Consider the following 18,927-nt stretch of genomic DNA (forward strand, 5'->3'; position numbering starts at 1 on the left):
CCAACCTCCAGTCTGGCTACACCAAGTTCAAATCACAGACCAAGTGAAAAAAAAAAAAGACAACTCTCTACTGCTACTGTTACAGCACTTCACCAGTGTGAGTAGGAAAAATAAATAAACCTGAGAACAAGCTATTATTAGTTTTCCTCTGCAGATAAATATTATTAATGCTATTTGGTTTGCTCTCCAAGCACTTGGCCCACAAGAAGCAGMGTTCCACTGACCTTTGCCTTGGAAGCTTTGAGGTTTGGTTCATCCAAATCCCAAGAACGGGCAGAAGAGAGTGAGGTAAAAAGGGACATCTGCCTGAGGATGCCTTCCCAAAATGGTGTGTCCTATTCAAACTGTTTGGGAATGCACTGTACTTCTCTCACAGACACAGAGCTTTCCTGGACAATAAAAACTGGATCTCTTTGGCTAAACTGAACAGTGCMGGTGAGACTGCATGAGACACCTCAAATTCAACAGATTTCCTTCCATCCCCTTTCACTGGGATCACTGTTAGCACCATTGGTTCCATCGTGATCCAATTCATTTTCTAGGTCCTGTGAGGATTAAGCACAGATGAACCACAAAGAACGAAAAAACAAACCAACCATCACACAGGAGAAATGAGATCTGGCTTCCATTTCAGGGAATATTAGTAACTGAAATTGTTAACAACTGACTGACAAAAATGGGGCTGCTTCCTGCTGGTTTAACTGCTTCCAGGCAAAATTATGATTGCTGCTAATAAGCCTAGAAACCTAATAACCCTTAATAAYAATACAGAACAGCAAGCCTCAAAATAACGACACTTCCTAGCCAGAATGGCTCTCCTGCAGTCAAAAACACAGTGTGAAGGTGGCTTGAAAGAGCCTAGTGAAATCARCACTTCACATTTATGAGGGAAGGGACTTTGCACACAAGGGGCACCATTTAGTTACATTTCAGGTCCTGTTCAACTGCCGTATCAACTGGAAATCCAAAGCAGATAGATATGAAGACAGCAGAGCTGCTTCAGAAATATTTTTCACTCTATTGAAATGATGTTTCATTCATTATGAAGGMTCATGGTTTGGATTGGAAGGGACCTTAAAGATCGACTTCCAACACCTCTGCCACGGGCAGTGACAASTTCCACTAGACCAAGTTGCTCAAAGCCCCATCTAGCCTGGCCTTGAACACTTCCTGGGAACACTTCCAGACCTGGCAACACAATGGAAATTTTTCAGCTGTAACACCAAGCAAATGCTTGTGACTCTAATGGATTTACATTTTCCCCAAWAAACAGAGATTTTTTTGTGGTGCAGTTCATGGCAGCTACAACAGAGGGGAAGAGACATTTAGGTCAGGCCCCTATCACAGGTCAGATCAAATTTCCATATGGGACAAAGCTGATCTCAGCTCCTAAATGCTGACTTCAAGATTCACAGCAAATAACCTATGCCAGTACYTCAGTGGAAAACATTATAAAGCTCTGAAATGCTCCAGCAGATGCAGATGTTTTGTAGAGACAGAGAATCTACAGATTAAGCCACAGTGTGTGGCTTTGTCACTGAACAGGAGGGGCTGAACAGTGATCTCCTTTTCTTTCCTGGTAGCTACAACTTAATCTGTATTCCCCTGCTAAAAGGATTGCAATAAAACCCTTTATAATAAAAGGACAATTAAGTCACATTATGTACAAAAAATCATCCCTTGATAATGATCCACTAATTTCAGCAAGATAAGACACTAATCACTTATGGTAATCAAATCTGCCCTGGTAATGCAGTGACTGGACCCTGCTGAAACAATTCAGARATGTTCATTAGCCCTGCATCCAGATGCCACCGGGTCACAGCGTGGCTCTGACGTGACACTCCGAGACTTGGAGAACATCATGTTACCTCCTGCTCCATTTTTGTACCAGAAAAAGCTGATTCTGGATTCATCCATCATATTTACTGAATGAGCTTCTAGCCACASCAGTACTGGTATCTGGCAATTCAGAATCAGGTGATGCTAAGCCCAAAATAAATGATGGCCGTAAAATCCTGTGGATTTTTTTTTATAAATGGATAATTGCAAGAATTATCTATCATAAAAGCGTATTCATAATAAATCTAATCCATACCCAATAGCTACTTAATCCCATGGAACTCATCTGGGGAAGCAAAGGAAAAGGAGGCTTCGGTTCAGTCCAGCACCACCAGATGGCAATAGCAGCTCAGCAAACCCATCCCAAAGCATCTCAAAGTCAGCGGGCACAAACTGCTTATTCCCCTTTTCCCTTCCACTCAGCCCTACCCCGAGCTTTTCTCAACTTAAACTCAGCGTCAGGCTAACCGTCTATCATAAAAAGGAACCCCCAGCTATTCCTGCTTCATGAGATAATCCAAAGATTGGGTCCAACCCAAGCAGCACCCAAGAACCCAGGAGTGACACTTCCAATCTGGCAAATCCCGCTCTTCCTGGTGCTGCAGGCATAGCTGCTTCTTGCAGATATCCATCACATTCACTGACTTCTGCAAACTGACACTCCTTCGATGGATTTTGGCTCCAGGAGGGAACAGCATACAAGACTCCACTCATTCCCTATCCAAACACYGCATGTATGCCCCAAGCCATGTGATATATGGAAAAGCAGGAGAAAAAAATAATATTTTTTGATAACCTGAAGTACAGAAGTACACCAGGACTGGATTTGAACAGGATCTGGAAAGCTAGATCCAAAAGGTGGCTTATATTGCTCAGATTTCAATGAGTTCTTCATAGGAGTGAATTCAAACTGTATGGTCTTGCTTTACCAACTATTTCATGTTCAGTCAAGAGGCAGGGGTGGCTTGGTGTACGGAAATTAATTCCCATTGCAAACACAAGCTGCAGACATTGAATGATGATGGTGTAAATCACAGAGCAATCTGGCTTCATCCAGTATCCCAGGACTACAGTTTCTAAACTTCTCAGCAGTCTGATAAACAGATCTGGGGGTTTTTCCTAAATGGAGCTGTAGGAAGAATATAATCCTAAATAAATTCATATATGAAGGGTTACATCTCTGATCTGACCTCACACTTCTTGGAATTACACCAAGTTAATCAAAAACGAGTCATTGGTCTGCACCTGCTTTTCAGACTTACAGTCCTGAGAGCTCACCCACCTCAGACCAGCAGGAACTTCCACCTCCAGCACCACGGAGCTCAGCATTCCCTCCCCAACCTAGCCTGCACAGATTAACTCACCGACCTAAGGCAAAAACCATTTGATATGACACTAAAGCAGAACCTGGAATAATCTGCATCGACACCACTGCTCTCCACACTACTTCTTGTTAAATGAGCTTTTTTATTTCAAAAATGTCATCCCTGAACTGGGAAAGCAAATGTGACTGAAGGTGGGAGAAGAAAAAAAGGAAGGGGAATCATGCTCTCTTGCCTTCCACCCATCCTGTAGACTTCTAGTTAGGATAGATTTATCTCCTGGTAGGCAAAACGCATTGGCATCTTCTCATCAAGAGGAGCAGCTGCTCAAATGCAAGTTACACACTGGGACTTTCTGTCCCGAGGTGCTTTGGTCTTTAATTTCAGTTCCAGTATTGTCTGCACTTCTATTCATAATGYTAAATTATGACTGGAACTGCAAAATTCATTCTAGCTCCTTCAGAATTTACAATACAAAATCAGAATATTAAATCAGCCACTGACTCCAGCTGCAATACATTTCTTATTTCTCGTTTTCACCCACACTCATTGGAAATGCAGTTCAGATGACAACCTGAAAATTTGGTTTAATCACAACCAGTATATGGAGGATTTTTGGAGGATTTTTGGAGGATTTTGGGTCCTTACATCCCATAAGCACCCAAACCAACAACATGTGGAGGGGCAGAAGATGAGCCAAATCTCTCTCCAAGGTACTCCAAGGCACCACACATCTGAGCAACAGGTGTAGAGTTCTGCAAAATCAGATATCAAGAATCCAAAACACACTTTAATTTGATTTAATTCTTTAATTGAGACTCAGGCCTAACTTTGCAGCTGCTCAGAGCACCCACCAACTCTTCTGTGCCTTTCCTCAGCCAGAGGAGCAACATTTCCCTCACAGAATGGAGGTGATGCAATGTGGYAGAACCAGGCAGAACCTCACAAAAAGGGGAACAGCAGCAAACCCTGCATGGAACCAGAGAGCTTCCTGAGGGGAAAGGCCTGCCATTTACACCTGATTTCTTTTTAGACAGTCCAACTCACCTACCTGATCACGGGAAGCCAGCTGATGCAGTCTTTTTGGATTTCAGTAAAGCTTTTGGTAGTGCCTCTCTTTGAGTGACCTTCTGGACAAAAATAAAGAAACACCTCATGGGATGGGCGAGCAAAGGGCCCACAGGTCGGGCATGAAGGGTGGAATCAGACTGGCACCTGTGGGGATCTGCAGGGCTCCAACACAGGTAGGCCCTGAGCTCTTTAACATCTTCATTAATGATTTGGCATTAACGATTTGATAATGACTGGAAGGGACACCGAGCAAGTTTGCAGATGATACAAAAGCAGGAGGAGCTGCTGACTCCCTCAGAGGCAGGGAGACACAGCAGAGAGGCCTGGACAGATGAGAGGGCTGGGCAATCTCCAACCATATGGAGTTCAACAAGGAAAAGTGCTGGATCCTGCACCTGGGATGGGGCAGATGTACAGACACAATATGAAATATTGTGAATATGAAAATTCACATATGAATATGAAAAAAGACATTAAACAATGAGAGAGCATCAAAAGAGGTGACAGGGATGGTGAAGGGCCTTGAGGGGAAGCCATGAGGTGTGTCTGAGGGCACTGGGGAAGCCATGAGGTGTGTCTGAGGGCACTGGGTCAGCCTGGAGAAGACTGAGGGGAGCCCTCACTGCAATTACAGCTTCCTTGTGAAGGAACAGGAGGGGCAGGCACTGATCTCTGCTCTATGGTGACAGGGACAGGACCCAGGGAATGCTGAAGTTGTGTCTGGGGAGGTTTAGGGTGGATATTAGAGAGAAGTTCCTCATCCAGAGGGTGGCTGGGCACTGGAACAGGATCCCCAGGGCAGCAGGCACAGCACCAGCCTGGCAGAGCTCAAGAAGAGTTTGGAAAACACTCCCAGGCACAGGGTGTGACTCTGGGGGTGACCAGGAGCTGGCCTTGGTGACCCTGCTGGGTCCCTTGTAGCTCAGTTGTTCTGAGATTCTRTGGAACAGGCTGCCCAGGGAGGTCACAGTCTCCCTCTCTGGAGATATTCCAACACCCCTGGCCATGTTCCTGGGTAACCTGCTCAAGGTCACCCTGRACTGGATGATCTTCAGAGGTCTCTTCCAACTTTTGATTATTCTGAGATTAAAAGACCACCGAAGTCGGGCTTTGTTCTGTGTTCAAACTGGTAAAATTTGCAGAGCTAAACGCAAAGCCAACCTGCAGTAGCTCTAGATCTCCAGAAAAGAAGCTATTTTTAAACTGCAGCAGCAGTGTGGACTGCATAAATTAGCATAATCTCAGCCTTCACAGATAGTTCTCAGCTGTTTTACAAACCTAATTACAAATTACACTCTGCAGATTCCTCCCTTCTACTAACGTGGTCAATCATGCAATTCATGGGGCTTAAAAWCTCCTTTTTCCATCCTCCAAAATCTCAATGCCTTTTTTGACACTTTTTTTTCCTTTTCAAAGCAGTCAGGTTCCATTACAGATCTCACAAGGTTTCATGTGTATCTGGTGGTTCTGGGGCTCCCTAGATGCAGGACATCCTCCTACTTTCTCAGCTGATGATTTTCTCCTCGTGGGCAGATGGCATGGAAGCAGTGTGCAGATGGAAACCCACAGCCCACAAGCTCCTCATTATAATTTGAAATAGCACATGCAGGCTCTTCAATTCTCATGTTCTCTTTGAATTATTTTCAGCAATAAAGGATAAATTGCTGTATTCAGAAGGCACAGCCAAAAGTAATGGTATTTGTTTATAGATGAGAACCTTCTCCTAACAATATGACTTCTACATTCACAAGTTTTATTAAAATCCATAAAGCATTAGTGGAAAGGACTTTAAATCTAGTATCTCTTGCTTTGATTCAAGTTTTACCTTAAGAAGAAAGATCAAAAAGAAAAGAAACAGATCACTCAGGGATGAAGACTGAGAAGTCCCACAGTTAGCTATTTAAGGTAATTCATGGCTCCAGGTATCACTTTACCTGAGCTCCTTGGAATTATAATGGATTTATCTCTGCAGAACACCTGTGAGATAAGGGAGCTGCTGGTGATAAATGGCAACAGGCAGCAAGGAGGTGACAACGATGCTGATGGCCCACAGCTCACAGACTCACCCTGCACCCTCCCTGCCCCTCAGGACYGAAACCCCTCCTGGCAGAAAATGAGGGTGCCATAAAAACTGCCCTTATCATTTCATCAAGTTTTTTCACAGCATGGTGGAACTGGCTTTCCAAACCTTCTGACCAGCYGGAAAAGTCCTAAAAACGGCAAAATAAAAATATCTGTGGTGGAAAATAGCAAGGAATGAAATAATAAGCATTAGAGGTCAAGCCTGGATCCCGGAAAAGTTTGGATTAACCAATGGAAAAGCATTAAAATAAATAAACTTATCCCTTAGCTATAAAAAGAAAACAARCAATACTTGGAGACACTCAAGTGACACGGGTGAGGATTTACAAACTCACAGGCAGCTCTCACACACAGCACAAATGAAAAGTTGGCTGCCCTGCTCCTGTTCCAGAAGCCTGGAATCAGACTTGACAAACACAAACAGCTTGGTTTGTTCCGAGTTTTGACCTGGTGCCTGACAGCCAGTTACTAAACCACCCTGCTCTACCTCAGCTAGAAAGGAACCTTCTAAACTGCCTCACAAAATGGTTTCTTCTATTTAAAAGATGGATGCAAGTAACTGYATTTTCTGCCTTCAGGATTAACCAWTAGCAAGGCTCTTCCTCAGATGGCTGCATTTATTTGCATATTACACATCAAAAACATTCAGATGTTCAACCTAGTTGTGGTACACGCAGACTACAACAGAAATAATTCGCCTATATAATGCAGGGCTATAATCTTACACATGGCCATCAGGAGATGAAAACAGTGAAGTATTTCATCACCAAGGACAATTTATCTTGCCTAYATTTGTGGAAGAAGATTACAGGAGGTCATCTTCTTAGTGTTTTCCCTTTCACAACAGAAAAAMGACAATGATCAGTTTTCATTAGGGAAGACCTGTCCTTTCTCTTGCGCCACAGCACTTTCCTGTCCCATCCACCACACCACTGATACCAAACCTGTACCTCATGGTATTGTCTCAGACAAAGGCTCAGAAAGGGTCATAGAAATGCTCAAATTTGCGATGCAACCCTGGAGGACTTACCCGTGTCAAAGAACCTAAAACAAGTTTTATCTCCAGCTTAATGGCTTGTGCTTGAAACCGATCAGGGTCTTCAAAAGTGWCCATTTGGATCTGTTGTTTCATGAGAAAACTCAACTCAAGCTTGGCAGAATAAAGAATTGCCAGAGGAAGAGAAAGCTCCACAGTAAGTGAAGCCCTGATTCTATGAAGTCCATCAATATCCCACAGCTCATCCAAAGGCACGTTCCAAGCCTTTGGCATCAGCAGCTGATCACTCAGGGAAAGGCAAAGAGAATTTTGGCAGAGGACGAGATCCCATGCCAGCATTTCTGACGCAGTAAGAGTGACTCTGCCACACATCTGTTCCTCTGTGAGAGGCTGAATCTGCCCGTGACAAGGTCAATTTTGAGAAAGGTTGGTATTAAAAGATTATGCTCCCTCCATCCTCTCACTGAGGTTATGCTAATTATTTCAGGGGAGCAAAGGAATTCTTTGATCCTCCAAGTCCTCCTTCCCTCACAAGGTGACTCCGGCTGCCGTCACGGCACCCAGAGGAACAGCGCAGAACATCCTAATTCCATAATTGTGGAATTAGCCATTCTCAACCTTGAAATTTAACCCTAAGAAATTGAGTATGCAGTAATCCACATAATCCAGGCCTCTACACCTGTCCCTCTTCCAACTAATCTCACCACCCTTCACCATGACACATCTTAATTTAGAGTCCTATTTGCTAAGGTCAACGTGTAAGTGGATGCTCGGGAGTGGCAACAAGTATTTGTCACACAGTGAGACCAATTGCTCTGTGAACCCTATGAGACAGAAACACCAGCAGTGAGCAGAGCAGAGCCCTCCACCAGCCACGCACAAATGATCTTTACAAACGTTCCAGAGAGCAGCAAGGAGATGGGAGAGGTAAATAAAGACGTAAATAAATAAATAAACCCGTGCAGCGTAGCCCTGGATAATGCGATCTGCCGGTATTAAGTTTTCTCCTGAAGGAGTTAAGCATATACCAGCTGCTCTGCATTAAACCGAGCTGGCATTTTAAAGCATGCAAATTAGCTGAGCTCCCATCCATTCCAGCCCAGCGCTTAACGGGCGTTGCTGTAAATGAGGCAAAGTCCTGGCCAAACCAAGCCATGCCACTTSTGCTGCTGTCAGGGAGGAGAGGAGGAGGCAGGGGAGGAATGGCTCTGAGTGATGCTGCAGCTCTTCACAAGATGGTTTGCACGAGCCCCCTTCCACCACAGGTATTGTCTGCAGCACCAAAAAGCGCCCGTGTGCAAGGAAAGCCTGGGGCTTTTATTTGCTGAAAATCCATTTAGATACACTACCAAGAACCACTGAAAAATTATTTAAAATTCAACTGCTTGCCAGCAGAACACTGAAATTTCAAACCTCTCCTTGCTTAATGCTGCATAATAAACACTGAGTGGATCTGACGGGTCATCGGCTCAGAAATGCTGACRCAGCAGCCAAGGGTGGCATCCATCCCCTCCATCACGTCCAACCCTAATGGACATTTCTCGGACTGGGAAGGGAGCAGATGAAAATCTGTGTTTATTCAACACAAACCCCTCTTCTGCTGAATCTGAGAGCGCTCAGGAGGCAACAGAGAAGGCTAAATGTTCCTCAGTTCACACCGCTGTGGCCAAGAGATGAAGTTTCAGCACAAAGCTGAAATGGTGAAAGGMGAGCAAAGGATCTCCTGTTAAGAATTCTAGGAGCTCTGCAGACTTTTTAAAATTATTATTTCAGGTTCCTTGTTGAGGTAACCTGCTCAGCAAGGGGAAGGTAGAATCAATTCTTGTGTTGAAAATTACACAAGAATTATATATAATACATAAATAATACAGCTCCCTTTCTATCCAACCTGCTAAACCTAACCAGSAGTGAGTATGAGCCCCGGGCATGACATCCCACTGCACAGTAACATGTCTGAACCACAAATCAAACCTCGTGGTCCTTTCCCTACCAAGGAAAAGGCCAAAAGRCATCTTACAGGCAGAAAAGGAAAACCTACATTGCTGCAGTGTGGGAAGTTGGTATCTGACTGCTTGGAAACAGGATCCTAGGCAACCGCCGCTCTTCCCTCTTGAAAAGCAGAAAGCARTCAGATACAGCGAAAAATGGCAAATTCCCTACAATTCCCCTGAAGAGGCTCTGTAGGGATGAACAGGATGCTGCTGCCTCTCCTTTCCAGCCCCATGCTAGAGGAGCTGGCACCTTTTTGCCAGCTTCCTTCAGCAGGGCCCATCTGGCACATTACCATGGAGGATCAGACCCCTGTGTGCTCCACAGCCCATCCCGGGGGAGTAGGATGAAGCAACGCCAAAAATACTCCTTCCCAAAAATACTCCTTCCCAAAATAATAGTCCCAGTTAAGCCCCAGACAAGTCTGGAATACATGTGGCTATCCTGGGAAGCAGACTGACCCCTGGCTATGGAGCAAGAAAAGAGAAACCATTTCTGAGCTATTGCACCAAATGGCCAATGTGCATCTGATCCTGAAAYAACACGAGACGTTTTTTGATTCGTTATGAAGACTTCAATATTGATAGGTCACTGGCAAGTGAAGCATAATTTAAAACRGAATCAAATTTGTCTTACCAGACTSATCCATCAGTTATTGTCTCCRTCAGCTACAGTCAAAACTGAGCATTGATCTTTGTGGATCAAAATGTCAGAATTGAGGTTACCTGTAGTTTCCAACAATGGGCATGGTTCAAGTGCAGGCGGCTAAAGAAAAAAAGGAATCTGTTCCCAAATATTTGTTTCAAGATATGCAAGTATAACAAAGTCTCAGTGCCCATATTCACCATAAAATGTCACACAAGCTGGATCAGCAATATGAAATCCCACCAGTGTATTAATTTTGTTCTACCAATAGGCAAATATACAGAATTTATAGATGGCAGAAGAAGACAATATAAATAATTTCTAGACAGCATTTCCAGCTGAAAATAAGCAATCTCATCAGGGAAGATTCTCATCATTGTGTGAAAGGAAAAGGTATTACTACAACAGTCGTTCCACAATTCTACAACAGACAGTGTCACTCCATGAGACACAAACTCCATCAAATCACAATTCCAGCCTGGCACACGCCTCTCCCACTCCTCCCAAGAGCAAAGCATGGGTGGCCTCAGCCAGCTGTTCTAGAATATGTTCTTCCTAAACAACTCTGAAAGGTTTTGCTGCTTTGGCTTTTAAAAAGGCCTCGTCAGCTCCGGCAATGTTTGGGGGAGCATGGAAACCATCAGGGAAATTGGTCGAATCCTTTGTCTGGACAAAGTGTAACCAAGCCAACAAGACCCCAGCACTGAGAACAGCCAGTGCTGCAACCAGACAGTAAGTCAGCCTGGTACGGGCTGGTTTAGGGCTTTTATTTCTTTTTGGATTATACATTTCATGATTTGCATAAGTGGCTCACTTTGTTAAGCAGGTAAGACAAACATCTCTGGGTTTCTCCAAAAAGGCCGGGTAAAGTCAAGGCACTTTTGGATTATAACACAGCTGTCCTTACATAAAGGACAAGATGGAAGGAATGGACCAATATTAGTGACAGGACAGGAAAAATAAAGACAATTAGGGATTCTTTCCAAATGTGAAAGGAGGATATGGCATCTTGTAGCTGTCCTCTACAGCTGTAGAGAAAAAAAAATCAAGGAAAAGGACTTAGGAAAACATCCAAGACAAGGAAGGAGCACAAGGCTAAAAAAATGCAAGTAAACAAGACACTGTCAAAATGTGATAATATGACAGTCCAAAACTGAGCACGCACAGGGGGAAAAGTCCTGGTAAAAGTGTATTTTCAGACAGAGAAGTAGGATATTTTTTCCTTTCACGCATTGTTTTCCCACACATTGCTTCCAATTCCAAAATATCACCAAATTAAAATGAAAAATAATCCAAGCATAACACACCTAAAAATACTTCCAAGAGGCAAAAAAAGGTGGAATCAGAATAAAACTTCAGATCTCAGCCTGCTTTAAAATAAGAAGTGACCTGTTTTCTCATTTATTTTAATAGGTGGTTTATTTGTTTTAAGTTTTAGCAGTTATTTCCATGCCTATGCTTTGCAAAATTGAAGAAACTGAGACTGTTTCCACAAACTATTTCAGAAAAAACAATTTACAGATAAAATTAGAGACATATAACTAAGTGCCAAGTGTTTGACTGAATTCCAGCTCTTGGTGAATGGAAAACCAACAGCTTCCTGTTACAAAATGTACCAACAGTTCATGTCTAATAATACACATAATATCTAACCATTTATATACTTCAAATACAGATGTTTCTAAAAATAATATTAAAGCAGGGTATTTTTAGCCAGGTGAATTTCTCAGGAGAATGAGATTCTACAGTTTGCTGAAAGGAAAAAAAGAGATTATTGGGTTAAAAATTTAAAAGCATCCCTTGATTTATACCAAATAGAAGTAGAAGGTTTCGTTCCAAAGCCTCAAGAAGCAAAAAACAAATGGGAAAAAAGGTCAAGAGCAGAACACTCATCCTTTCACTGAAGGCCCAACTATTGCTTAATTCACAAATTATCTTAAAAATATCTTCTTCAACAGCATTTACAATATTTATTCTGTAGCAAATTTGCAAAGTTCAAGCAAAATAATTACTGATTTAAGCACCCCCTTAATTTCTTCCACTTTGGTAAGAACAGGGGACTTGTAGGTTAGAGGCATTAAAATACTCGACAAATTATTTTGAGATTTAGATCTAGTGGTGAGACAATCYGGGAAGTGAAATTACAGAGCAGACAATGTTTCTCAAAGGACTCTTAAAAGGAAATTAAAACCAGCCAATATCARCCCCTAATTTCCAAAACCCAGAACTGAATCCACACTTTCTATCTCAAAAAATAAAGGCTTCTTTTTCTGATACCCTCTGGACAGACAAAAAGAGGACAAGTGGTGTTGGTGTCATAAGTTTATTTCTTTTGGCACRTCTCAGATACTTGAAACTTGGTTCATGATTTGTTTACCAGACCCTTTTACAATTTGGTGGTCATTTTTTTTTCTTTTTTGAGAACTAAAGATTCAGATTCAGTGCCAGCAGATTTCCAAAGCAGTACCTGTTTTTCTCCTCTGCTAACAGCCATGTACCTCTGTCTGCTTGGGTGTCACCGTGCATCAAGTGWCACAGCAGAAGGTGACAAAAATCACTTGCTAAACCAGGGACAAAGAAAGTGAGAGTGTCCAATTAAGAAATTCAACTTCATGGAGAAAACGAACAGTTCCAAGGACAGAAGGAGAACACATGGACACCATATGCATGAGCATTTTGAGCTGTTAACAAGTAGCAGCAAAGGAGAAAGATAATCTAGTRTCAGGGGACTAGCTAGTAATTTTCTATAGAACTGCAGACTTTCTGACCTTGGCTCAGTTTCTTTGGGTCTCAGCCATCCATTTAATAAAAATTCTCCATTAAATCAGAACAATATCTTTACCTCTAAGGAATGCTCTAGGTTAAGAATATTCAAATTTTGAAGCCCGATAGACAGAGAGACTGTCACAGGTAAGAGGAAATACAATAAAAAACCAAATGGAACTTTTGAGTGCCAAATGAAAATCCAATGATTAAAGAACCTCCTGAATTTCCAGTGCAATGTTACACCCGTTGTTCAAACGCAGGGCATTAGAAAAGGTAGCTCTTTACATGGAAAGACAGATCACTGAAAAATCCATGTCAATAATCACAATAAAAGAATTTCAGAATTGTTTTCTATCTGGGAACATTTCATCTGGAGCAACACCCAAACAATTTAATATTTTTCAGTATGTATCTATAAAAATACCAAACCCACTGTAATTATAATTAGAAGAATAATTTGGCTACCTAATGGCCTCAAATTGCTTACAGTGTGTCAAAAAACTAAATCAGAAAGCAAGATACATTCCTACAAAAAGGCCCATGCTGTATTTAGGTACATAACTACAATAATATAAACAAGCTCATTCATACAGATTTTGAATTTACTTTGTGCTTATCTATTTTGAGAGCCTGAATCTATAGTTTTTCTTAGCTTCTCCCAGCTCTTCAGTAAAACTGATTCTTTGTTCACATCCTAAACGCAACCCCAGTTGGTTTTTTCCAACTGCAAAACATGCTCTTTTATGCTGAAGTTATCAGTATGACTGACCACATTTCTCATAATCTCGTTTATAATTAGCTCAGCAGTCATAGCCAGACCGAATTTCACACCACCAAGGCAGCTCACGCAATGGCACTGAAACCAATCGATGTTCATCTGACTTTAAACTGGGTCCAGATAAAGATTTGCTTGATCCCTATSCCTTCTGCAAGCTGGTTCAGCATCAGAACTGTGAAAGCCAGCATCACACACAAAAATGGCTAAAGCATGTGAGAAGGGAAGGCATMATTTYTCTGCAATATGCTCCATTAATCTTYCTCTCTATGAAGCTTCACATTAGCAGGACAGTGATATGGAGGTTTAAACRGCTCCTGGTAAAGTTAATTAAAATATAGAAAAGTAATTACTAATATCTGAACTACGTGGCTTCATTTGGATTGCTAATGGAATGGGCACGAGGGGAGTGAGGCAGAGCAGGGAAAYCCAGAGCCAGCAGATCATGGGGCACGTGTGGCTCATCAAACAGTTGATGGGAGCCTACATTTGAAGGGTGGAAAAACACTGGAAGAACCTATTAAATGAATCAGTTTGAGAGCTGACTGAAGAAYTCCCTGGAATGTGCCAGCAGTGCACCATCAGCCTGGGAATGGCTATCCACTAGATTGAATTGCAGGGAACTGCAATGAAGTTTCCATATCCTTATCATTACTTGGGACTACAGAATGGGCAATGAGGAAAAAAACAGAGGTGTTTTTATCCTCAACAGGTGTAGCAAATGTTTTTGGAGCATACCCCAGATGTAGATGATCTTCATGAATTAGGAAATAACTAAATCACTGGAAGAAAAATCTAATGTAAGACTAGAAAATAGGGAGATCTGGAACACCAGATCCAGGCTGCCCAACTCAACAAGATCTTCACAAACTGGGAAAGCAAGATGAAGAAAAACCTAGCTGAGCAAGGTAGCTTGATTTCAGACAATGATATGTACCCAGTTTTTAACCGAATAATTTTAAAACAAAAAGGTCTAGGGAAACCAAAGAGGGAAAGACAAAAGTGAGGGAGAACATCACACCCAGTGAGCACCTGCCCTCCATGCCCACCACGAGAGGGCAACCACCTGGTTTTCAGCAAATGAACACTGCAAGGAAGTTTGCAAAGAAATAACAAGACCTACCCCCACCCCTGGCTGCCGAACTCAGCACAACTACAGGGAACTGCTGAGCACACATACTTGAAACCCAGGTTAAACACGCCTCCTAACTTGAGTGTTTCAGTGGAAGGGTGGCACCAACCATTTCGCAAGGTCCCAGTGCCTTTAGTGCTGCTTCAGTTACTTGTTGAAGATACAAACAGCAATTATTTTTTAGATTCTTAGGAGAAAGCAAATCAAGAAGCTGGAGAATAAAACACATCAGCAATAAACAGAGTCATTAAAYCCACAATCTCCTTCAGTGACATTCACAGTAAGATGGCAGCAGACTGGATGCCTGCAATGGCATCTTCCTTCTTGCATCTGCACTAACATTATACCATGGACTCCTAACTGGCAGTGACTTCTATCTGAAGTATTTAATGCAAATGCAGTAGCCAAATGCATCTGGCTTGTTCAGAATGACTGAGAAACACCATGTTGTAGATGAGAGATCACAGTCGTGTGATCTACTCCACAGAAGTTTCTCTGGTAACAAAGTTAAATATTTCCAAAACAATTCTCTCTAAATATGGGTACGGTTTATTGGCGGTGTTTTCAAACTGGACAAAATAAGCACCAGTGCACCAGTCGGATACTGTTATGCACAGCACAGGGGATTTAATATGGAAAAATGCAGCAAACATCAGGAACAATAAAATAGGAATGATAGTGCCATGATTCATCGACCTAAGATTTCCAGTGAGCATTTACAATGGGCTTGATGCTAAAACCCTCAGACCTTTCTTTGGAAAGTGCCTCTGAAATGCCCTGAAGTATGCTTTTTATAAATTGCACAGCATTTTAAATAACACACTGTCCTTATAAGGCTTTAAAGCACAAAATTTCCAGTTACTATAAAATCCAGCTTACACATGTAAAACAAGAGGAACAAAATTAGCAAAACCTTTACAGGTTTTCACTGATACCACATTGGTGAGTGGGACATCTTGATTTTCAGCAGTTTAAAAAAAAATTGTTCTTTAATGAACACCACCTGCAGTGCTCATGTTCTCTGTAGAATCAGGTAGATTCATGTAGAAAGGCACCATCTGACACCAAAAAAAAAGCTCACAAAGCTTTCCAGTGGTGTGTAAATTACTTAAAATATGCTAAACCAGCAGGAGAACATGCTCTGGTATCCTCACATGGTGGCTTTTGGACTGTGCCCTACACACAGCCTCTCCTTCAGAATAATCAGTCRACTAAGCCACTAAATTCTGTATCATGCAGTGCAAAAAGGACCTACTTCAATGGGATTAAGAACAACTCCCTGAAATACTCCCAGAWGCAGGAGAATTGATGCAAGTGACACAATCCCTCTCTCATTCTCCCTCCACCCACACAAGGATATGATGTCCTTCMACACAGGGACAAAGACCTACAGAAGACGGGTGCCAAAACATTTGGCATTAGTCCAACTTGTGGATTTAAACCCTAAATTCTAGTGTAAGAACATAACTTCCCTCTCTCACAGGTGATGCCAGGTGCCTGCACAGTAAAATGGTGAGGGCCACATTGGTGCTTGAGATAAACCACCCAGAGAAGCAAAGGGATCACCCTCAGATTCTCAAGATATTCAGACCTGGAGCAGTGCTCAAGACTAAACCTTGCCAGGTTTGTTATCTGAAAGCACTTCTATACCTGAGTGCAGCTGAAGGTCTTCCAAGATAAGAGCGCTTCAGTGCTGACACATCACCTGGCAGCTGTCCAACCATCCTGTTCCTCCTCCCCTGGCAGGGAGGAATAGCAGGAAAAGGAAAGAACAGTGCCCTTGATATGACACATCTGGAAATATCTCCCTCTAGATACAGACTGATGTTCCAAATGGCCACCTGGAAGGGCAAAACCCAGCAGCTTTTGTGAGCAGAAGGATCAAAGCTGGATCAATAGGAACAACAAAAAAATGACTGCTTTTATTCAAGATARTGGATAGAGAAAAAAGCCTCACTGGTTCACACCTTAAAAGATGCTGGTCATCTGCTCAGTCTGCCAGCCAGAGCAGGTTATTGAGAATGCAAAGCCTAAGGCTTCTCCTGCTGCTGAAGTAATTAAAAATGTAAAACTATCTGACATTCCTTCGACCAAAATCACTCCCTGTTTAAATAGAGTAAGTTAGCATCAAGACCCTTTCACCACCATGATAAAAAAATGGGGTTTGCTCCACGTCATTGTAAGGGTTAAAACCACCAYAGTGTTGCCCTTCCTTCTGCAAACGGCTCCCACCGGCAGCATCTGTGTGAGCATGATCTGTTACAAGATGAGAAAGTATTTCTGAATAACAAACACTTCCTCAGAAATGTAGGTTTCCATGCAGAAACCATGGCACGTGTGAGAGAAAGGGCAGCAGATAATGTGATTTTTCCGCCGTTTCACGATGACAAGGGCAGACTGAGGCACAAGGGAGAGAGAGCGCTTGATYCTCTCGTAAGGGCGAGATGCGACGCACAGGTTGGTCTGTCTGCTGCCACTACCCTGCATCAATGCCTGGCTGTCTCCTTTCCCTGCCCTCAGTCCCTCAGGAACTGYTCCAGTCGYATCTGTCTGGTCTGAGCAGCCCGGTACGTCACCCTGTCTGCCGGCACGGAGAGCGCAGCGCATCCTGAAATCAGGGCACGCGGTCAAACAAGCCCAATCAGTAGGCGAACTCGTCTGAAGGGAACAGGGTTACCAGGCCACCCATTTCAGAATCTAGGTGGTAGGGATGATCCATTATTCCTCGGAAAAGGAAGAAACCAGGTGAGTGTCATCATCTCCCTATCTCAGCACAATGGTATCACCTTTCAGCGGGCTCACRCAGCGGCAGGAGCAGCGTGTAATGTATGCGGCTGTTGTCAAAACACATGGCAGGGCTGTAGAGCCACCTCTGCATCACAGCCATGAGTGGTGCTCGCCGCAGCAACCCCTGCGCTCTGCTCCCTCCGGAGCGCAGCGACACCGTGCCCACGCTGCTGCGGRCACGGCGGGCACAGCGGGCAGGGCAGCCCCGGCCACGCTGCCAGCATCACCCTGCCCACACACATTAAACCGCCTGAGGAGCCGCTCTCCTCCCCACGCTGCGAGCAGCACATGAAAAATCCATTACAAGACTAGTGCCGATAAAAGGGAAATCTAAAAGGTGTGCGTTGATGCTGGGCTGCATCTATGATGTCATGCACGTATGGATGATACAGGCAATACCACTGAAGTGTTCATTTCCTACATAATCGGTTTAATTCAGCTGCCCTGGATGTCATGCACATTGTAATCCAGCATCAAGTACTGCCTCCCATTCAGTCCCCACACGGCTCCAGACACTGAATGTTCACACAGCCACCGCTCGGGTACAATGAGTGCCCGAACACACAACACGCTCACGGCAACCAGCGATCTCCCCGCAGCCCGGGCACACCACCCAGCCCCTCCACTTAGCACCTGCAGAAAGCACACAAAGAACACACCCCACAAGCGACATCTCCACCGTCTCCCTCGTGAAAATCCCCCCCGAGCTCAAGCCAAGGCAGCACAGGCGAGCAGCACACGCAACCCCATCCCTCAGCACCCCATCAGCAGCTCTATCACACTGACAAAATCGCACATGCCACTACGTGGAACATAAAACATCCCGCCGCTGCAGGCAGATGTTAGCACACACACATGCACAGCCCTTCTCCCGGGGCTATTTACCCCAGAAAACCTGCTGCACGCTCTCAACAAGAAATAAATTCCCACCGACACCTCCCCAGCATTTGGTGCCTGCTAACCTGTGTGTCAAATCCATTTTCTACCGAGCTACTCTTCCTTGATGGGAGRCCATCTCCTGCATTTTCTTGTCCACTGGAAGATTTGAGAGGAATCTGGCTGGAATACAATGGCTTCGTCACCTCCACCTTGTTCCCAAACTTCAGGTAACAGGGCTGTGGGATGGTCCTGGCCGTTGGAACATGCAGGATTGGAGCAGCGCTGTGGACGGGTTTAGGTAGTCCCGATTTCATTTTGGAGGCTACCAGGATGGCTGGCATTTTCTCTTTCTGCTTTCCTAACACGTTTCTGTCAGCAGCAGCAGCAACAGTAGAGACAGCAGGCAGGGAGAGAGAAAAGGACACGTTGGGGAAGCTGTTCTACTCTAAAGCAGCCTGGTTTACTGCAGAGATCTCCAAAATCAGCTTAGAATTTAAAATCAGCAATAAAGCCAATTAAAAAAAAAAAAAAAAAAAAAAAAAAAAAAAAAAAAAAAAAAAAAAAAAAAAAAAAAAAAAAAAAAAAAAAAAAAAAAAAACCCTTTAGGAAAAAAAAAGGGAAAGGAAATAAGAAAAAAACA

The 18,927-nt window shown here is 43.3% G+C and overlaps 1 protein-coding gene across 1 annotated transcript in view; it reads right to left on the minus strand.

Moving 5' to 3' along the window:
- Positions 1-18,722, minus strand: part of LOC130577536 (neuron navigator 2-like) — a gene marked incomplete at its 3' end in the record, with an annotated part of 111,914 nt that extends 93,192 nt beyond the window's left edge. The window contains exon 1 of the mRNA XM_057372979.1: positions 18,371-18,722. Within this exon, the coding sequence (XP_057228962.1) occupies positions 18,371-18,628 (258 nt within the window). The remainder of the gene's footprint in view (positions 1-18,370) is intronic.
- Between the last annotated feature and the right edge of the window lie 205 nt (positions 18,723-18,927).

Source organism: Malurus melanocephalus, unplaced genomic scaffold (genome assembly GCF_030028575.1).
Source record: "Malurus melanocephalus ecotype Western Australia unplaced genomic scaffold, MMel_1.1 scaffold_182, whole genome shotgun sequence".
NCBI lineage: Eukaryota > Metazoa > Chordata > Aves > Passeriformes > Maluridae > Malurus > Malurus melanocephalus.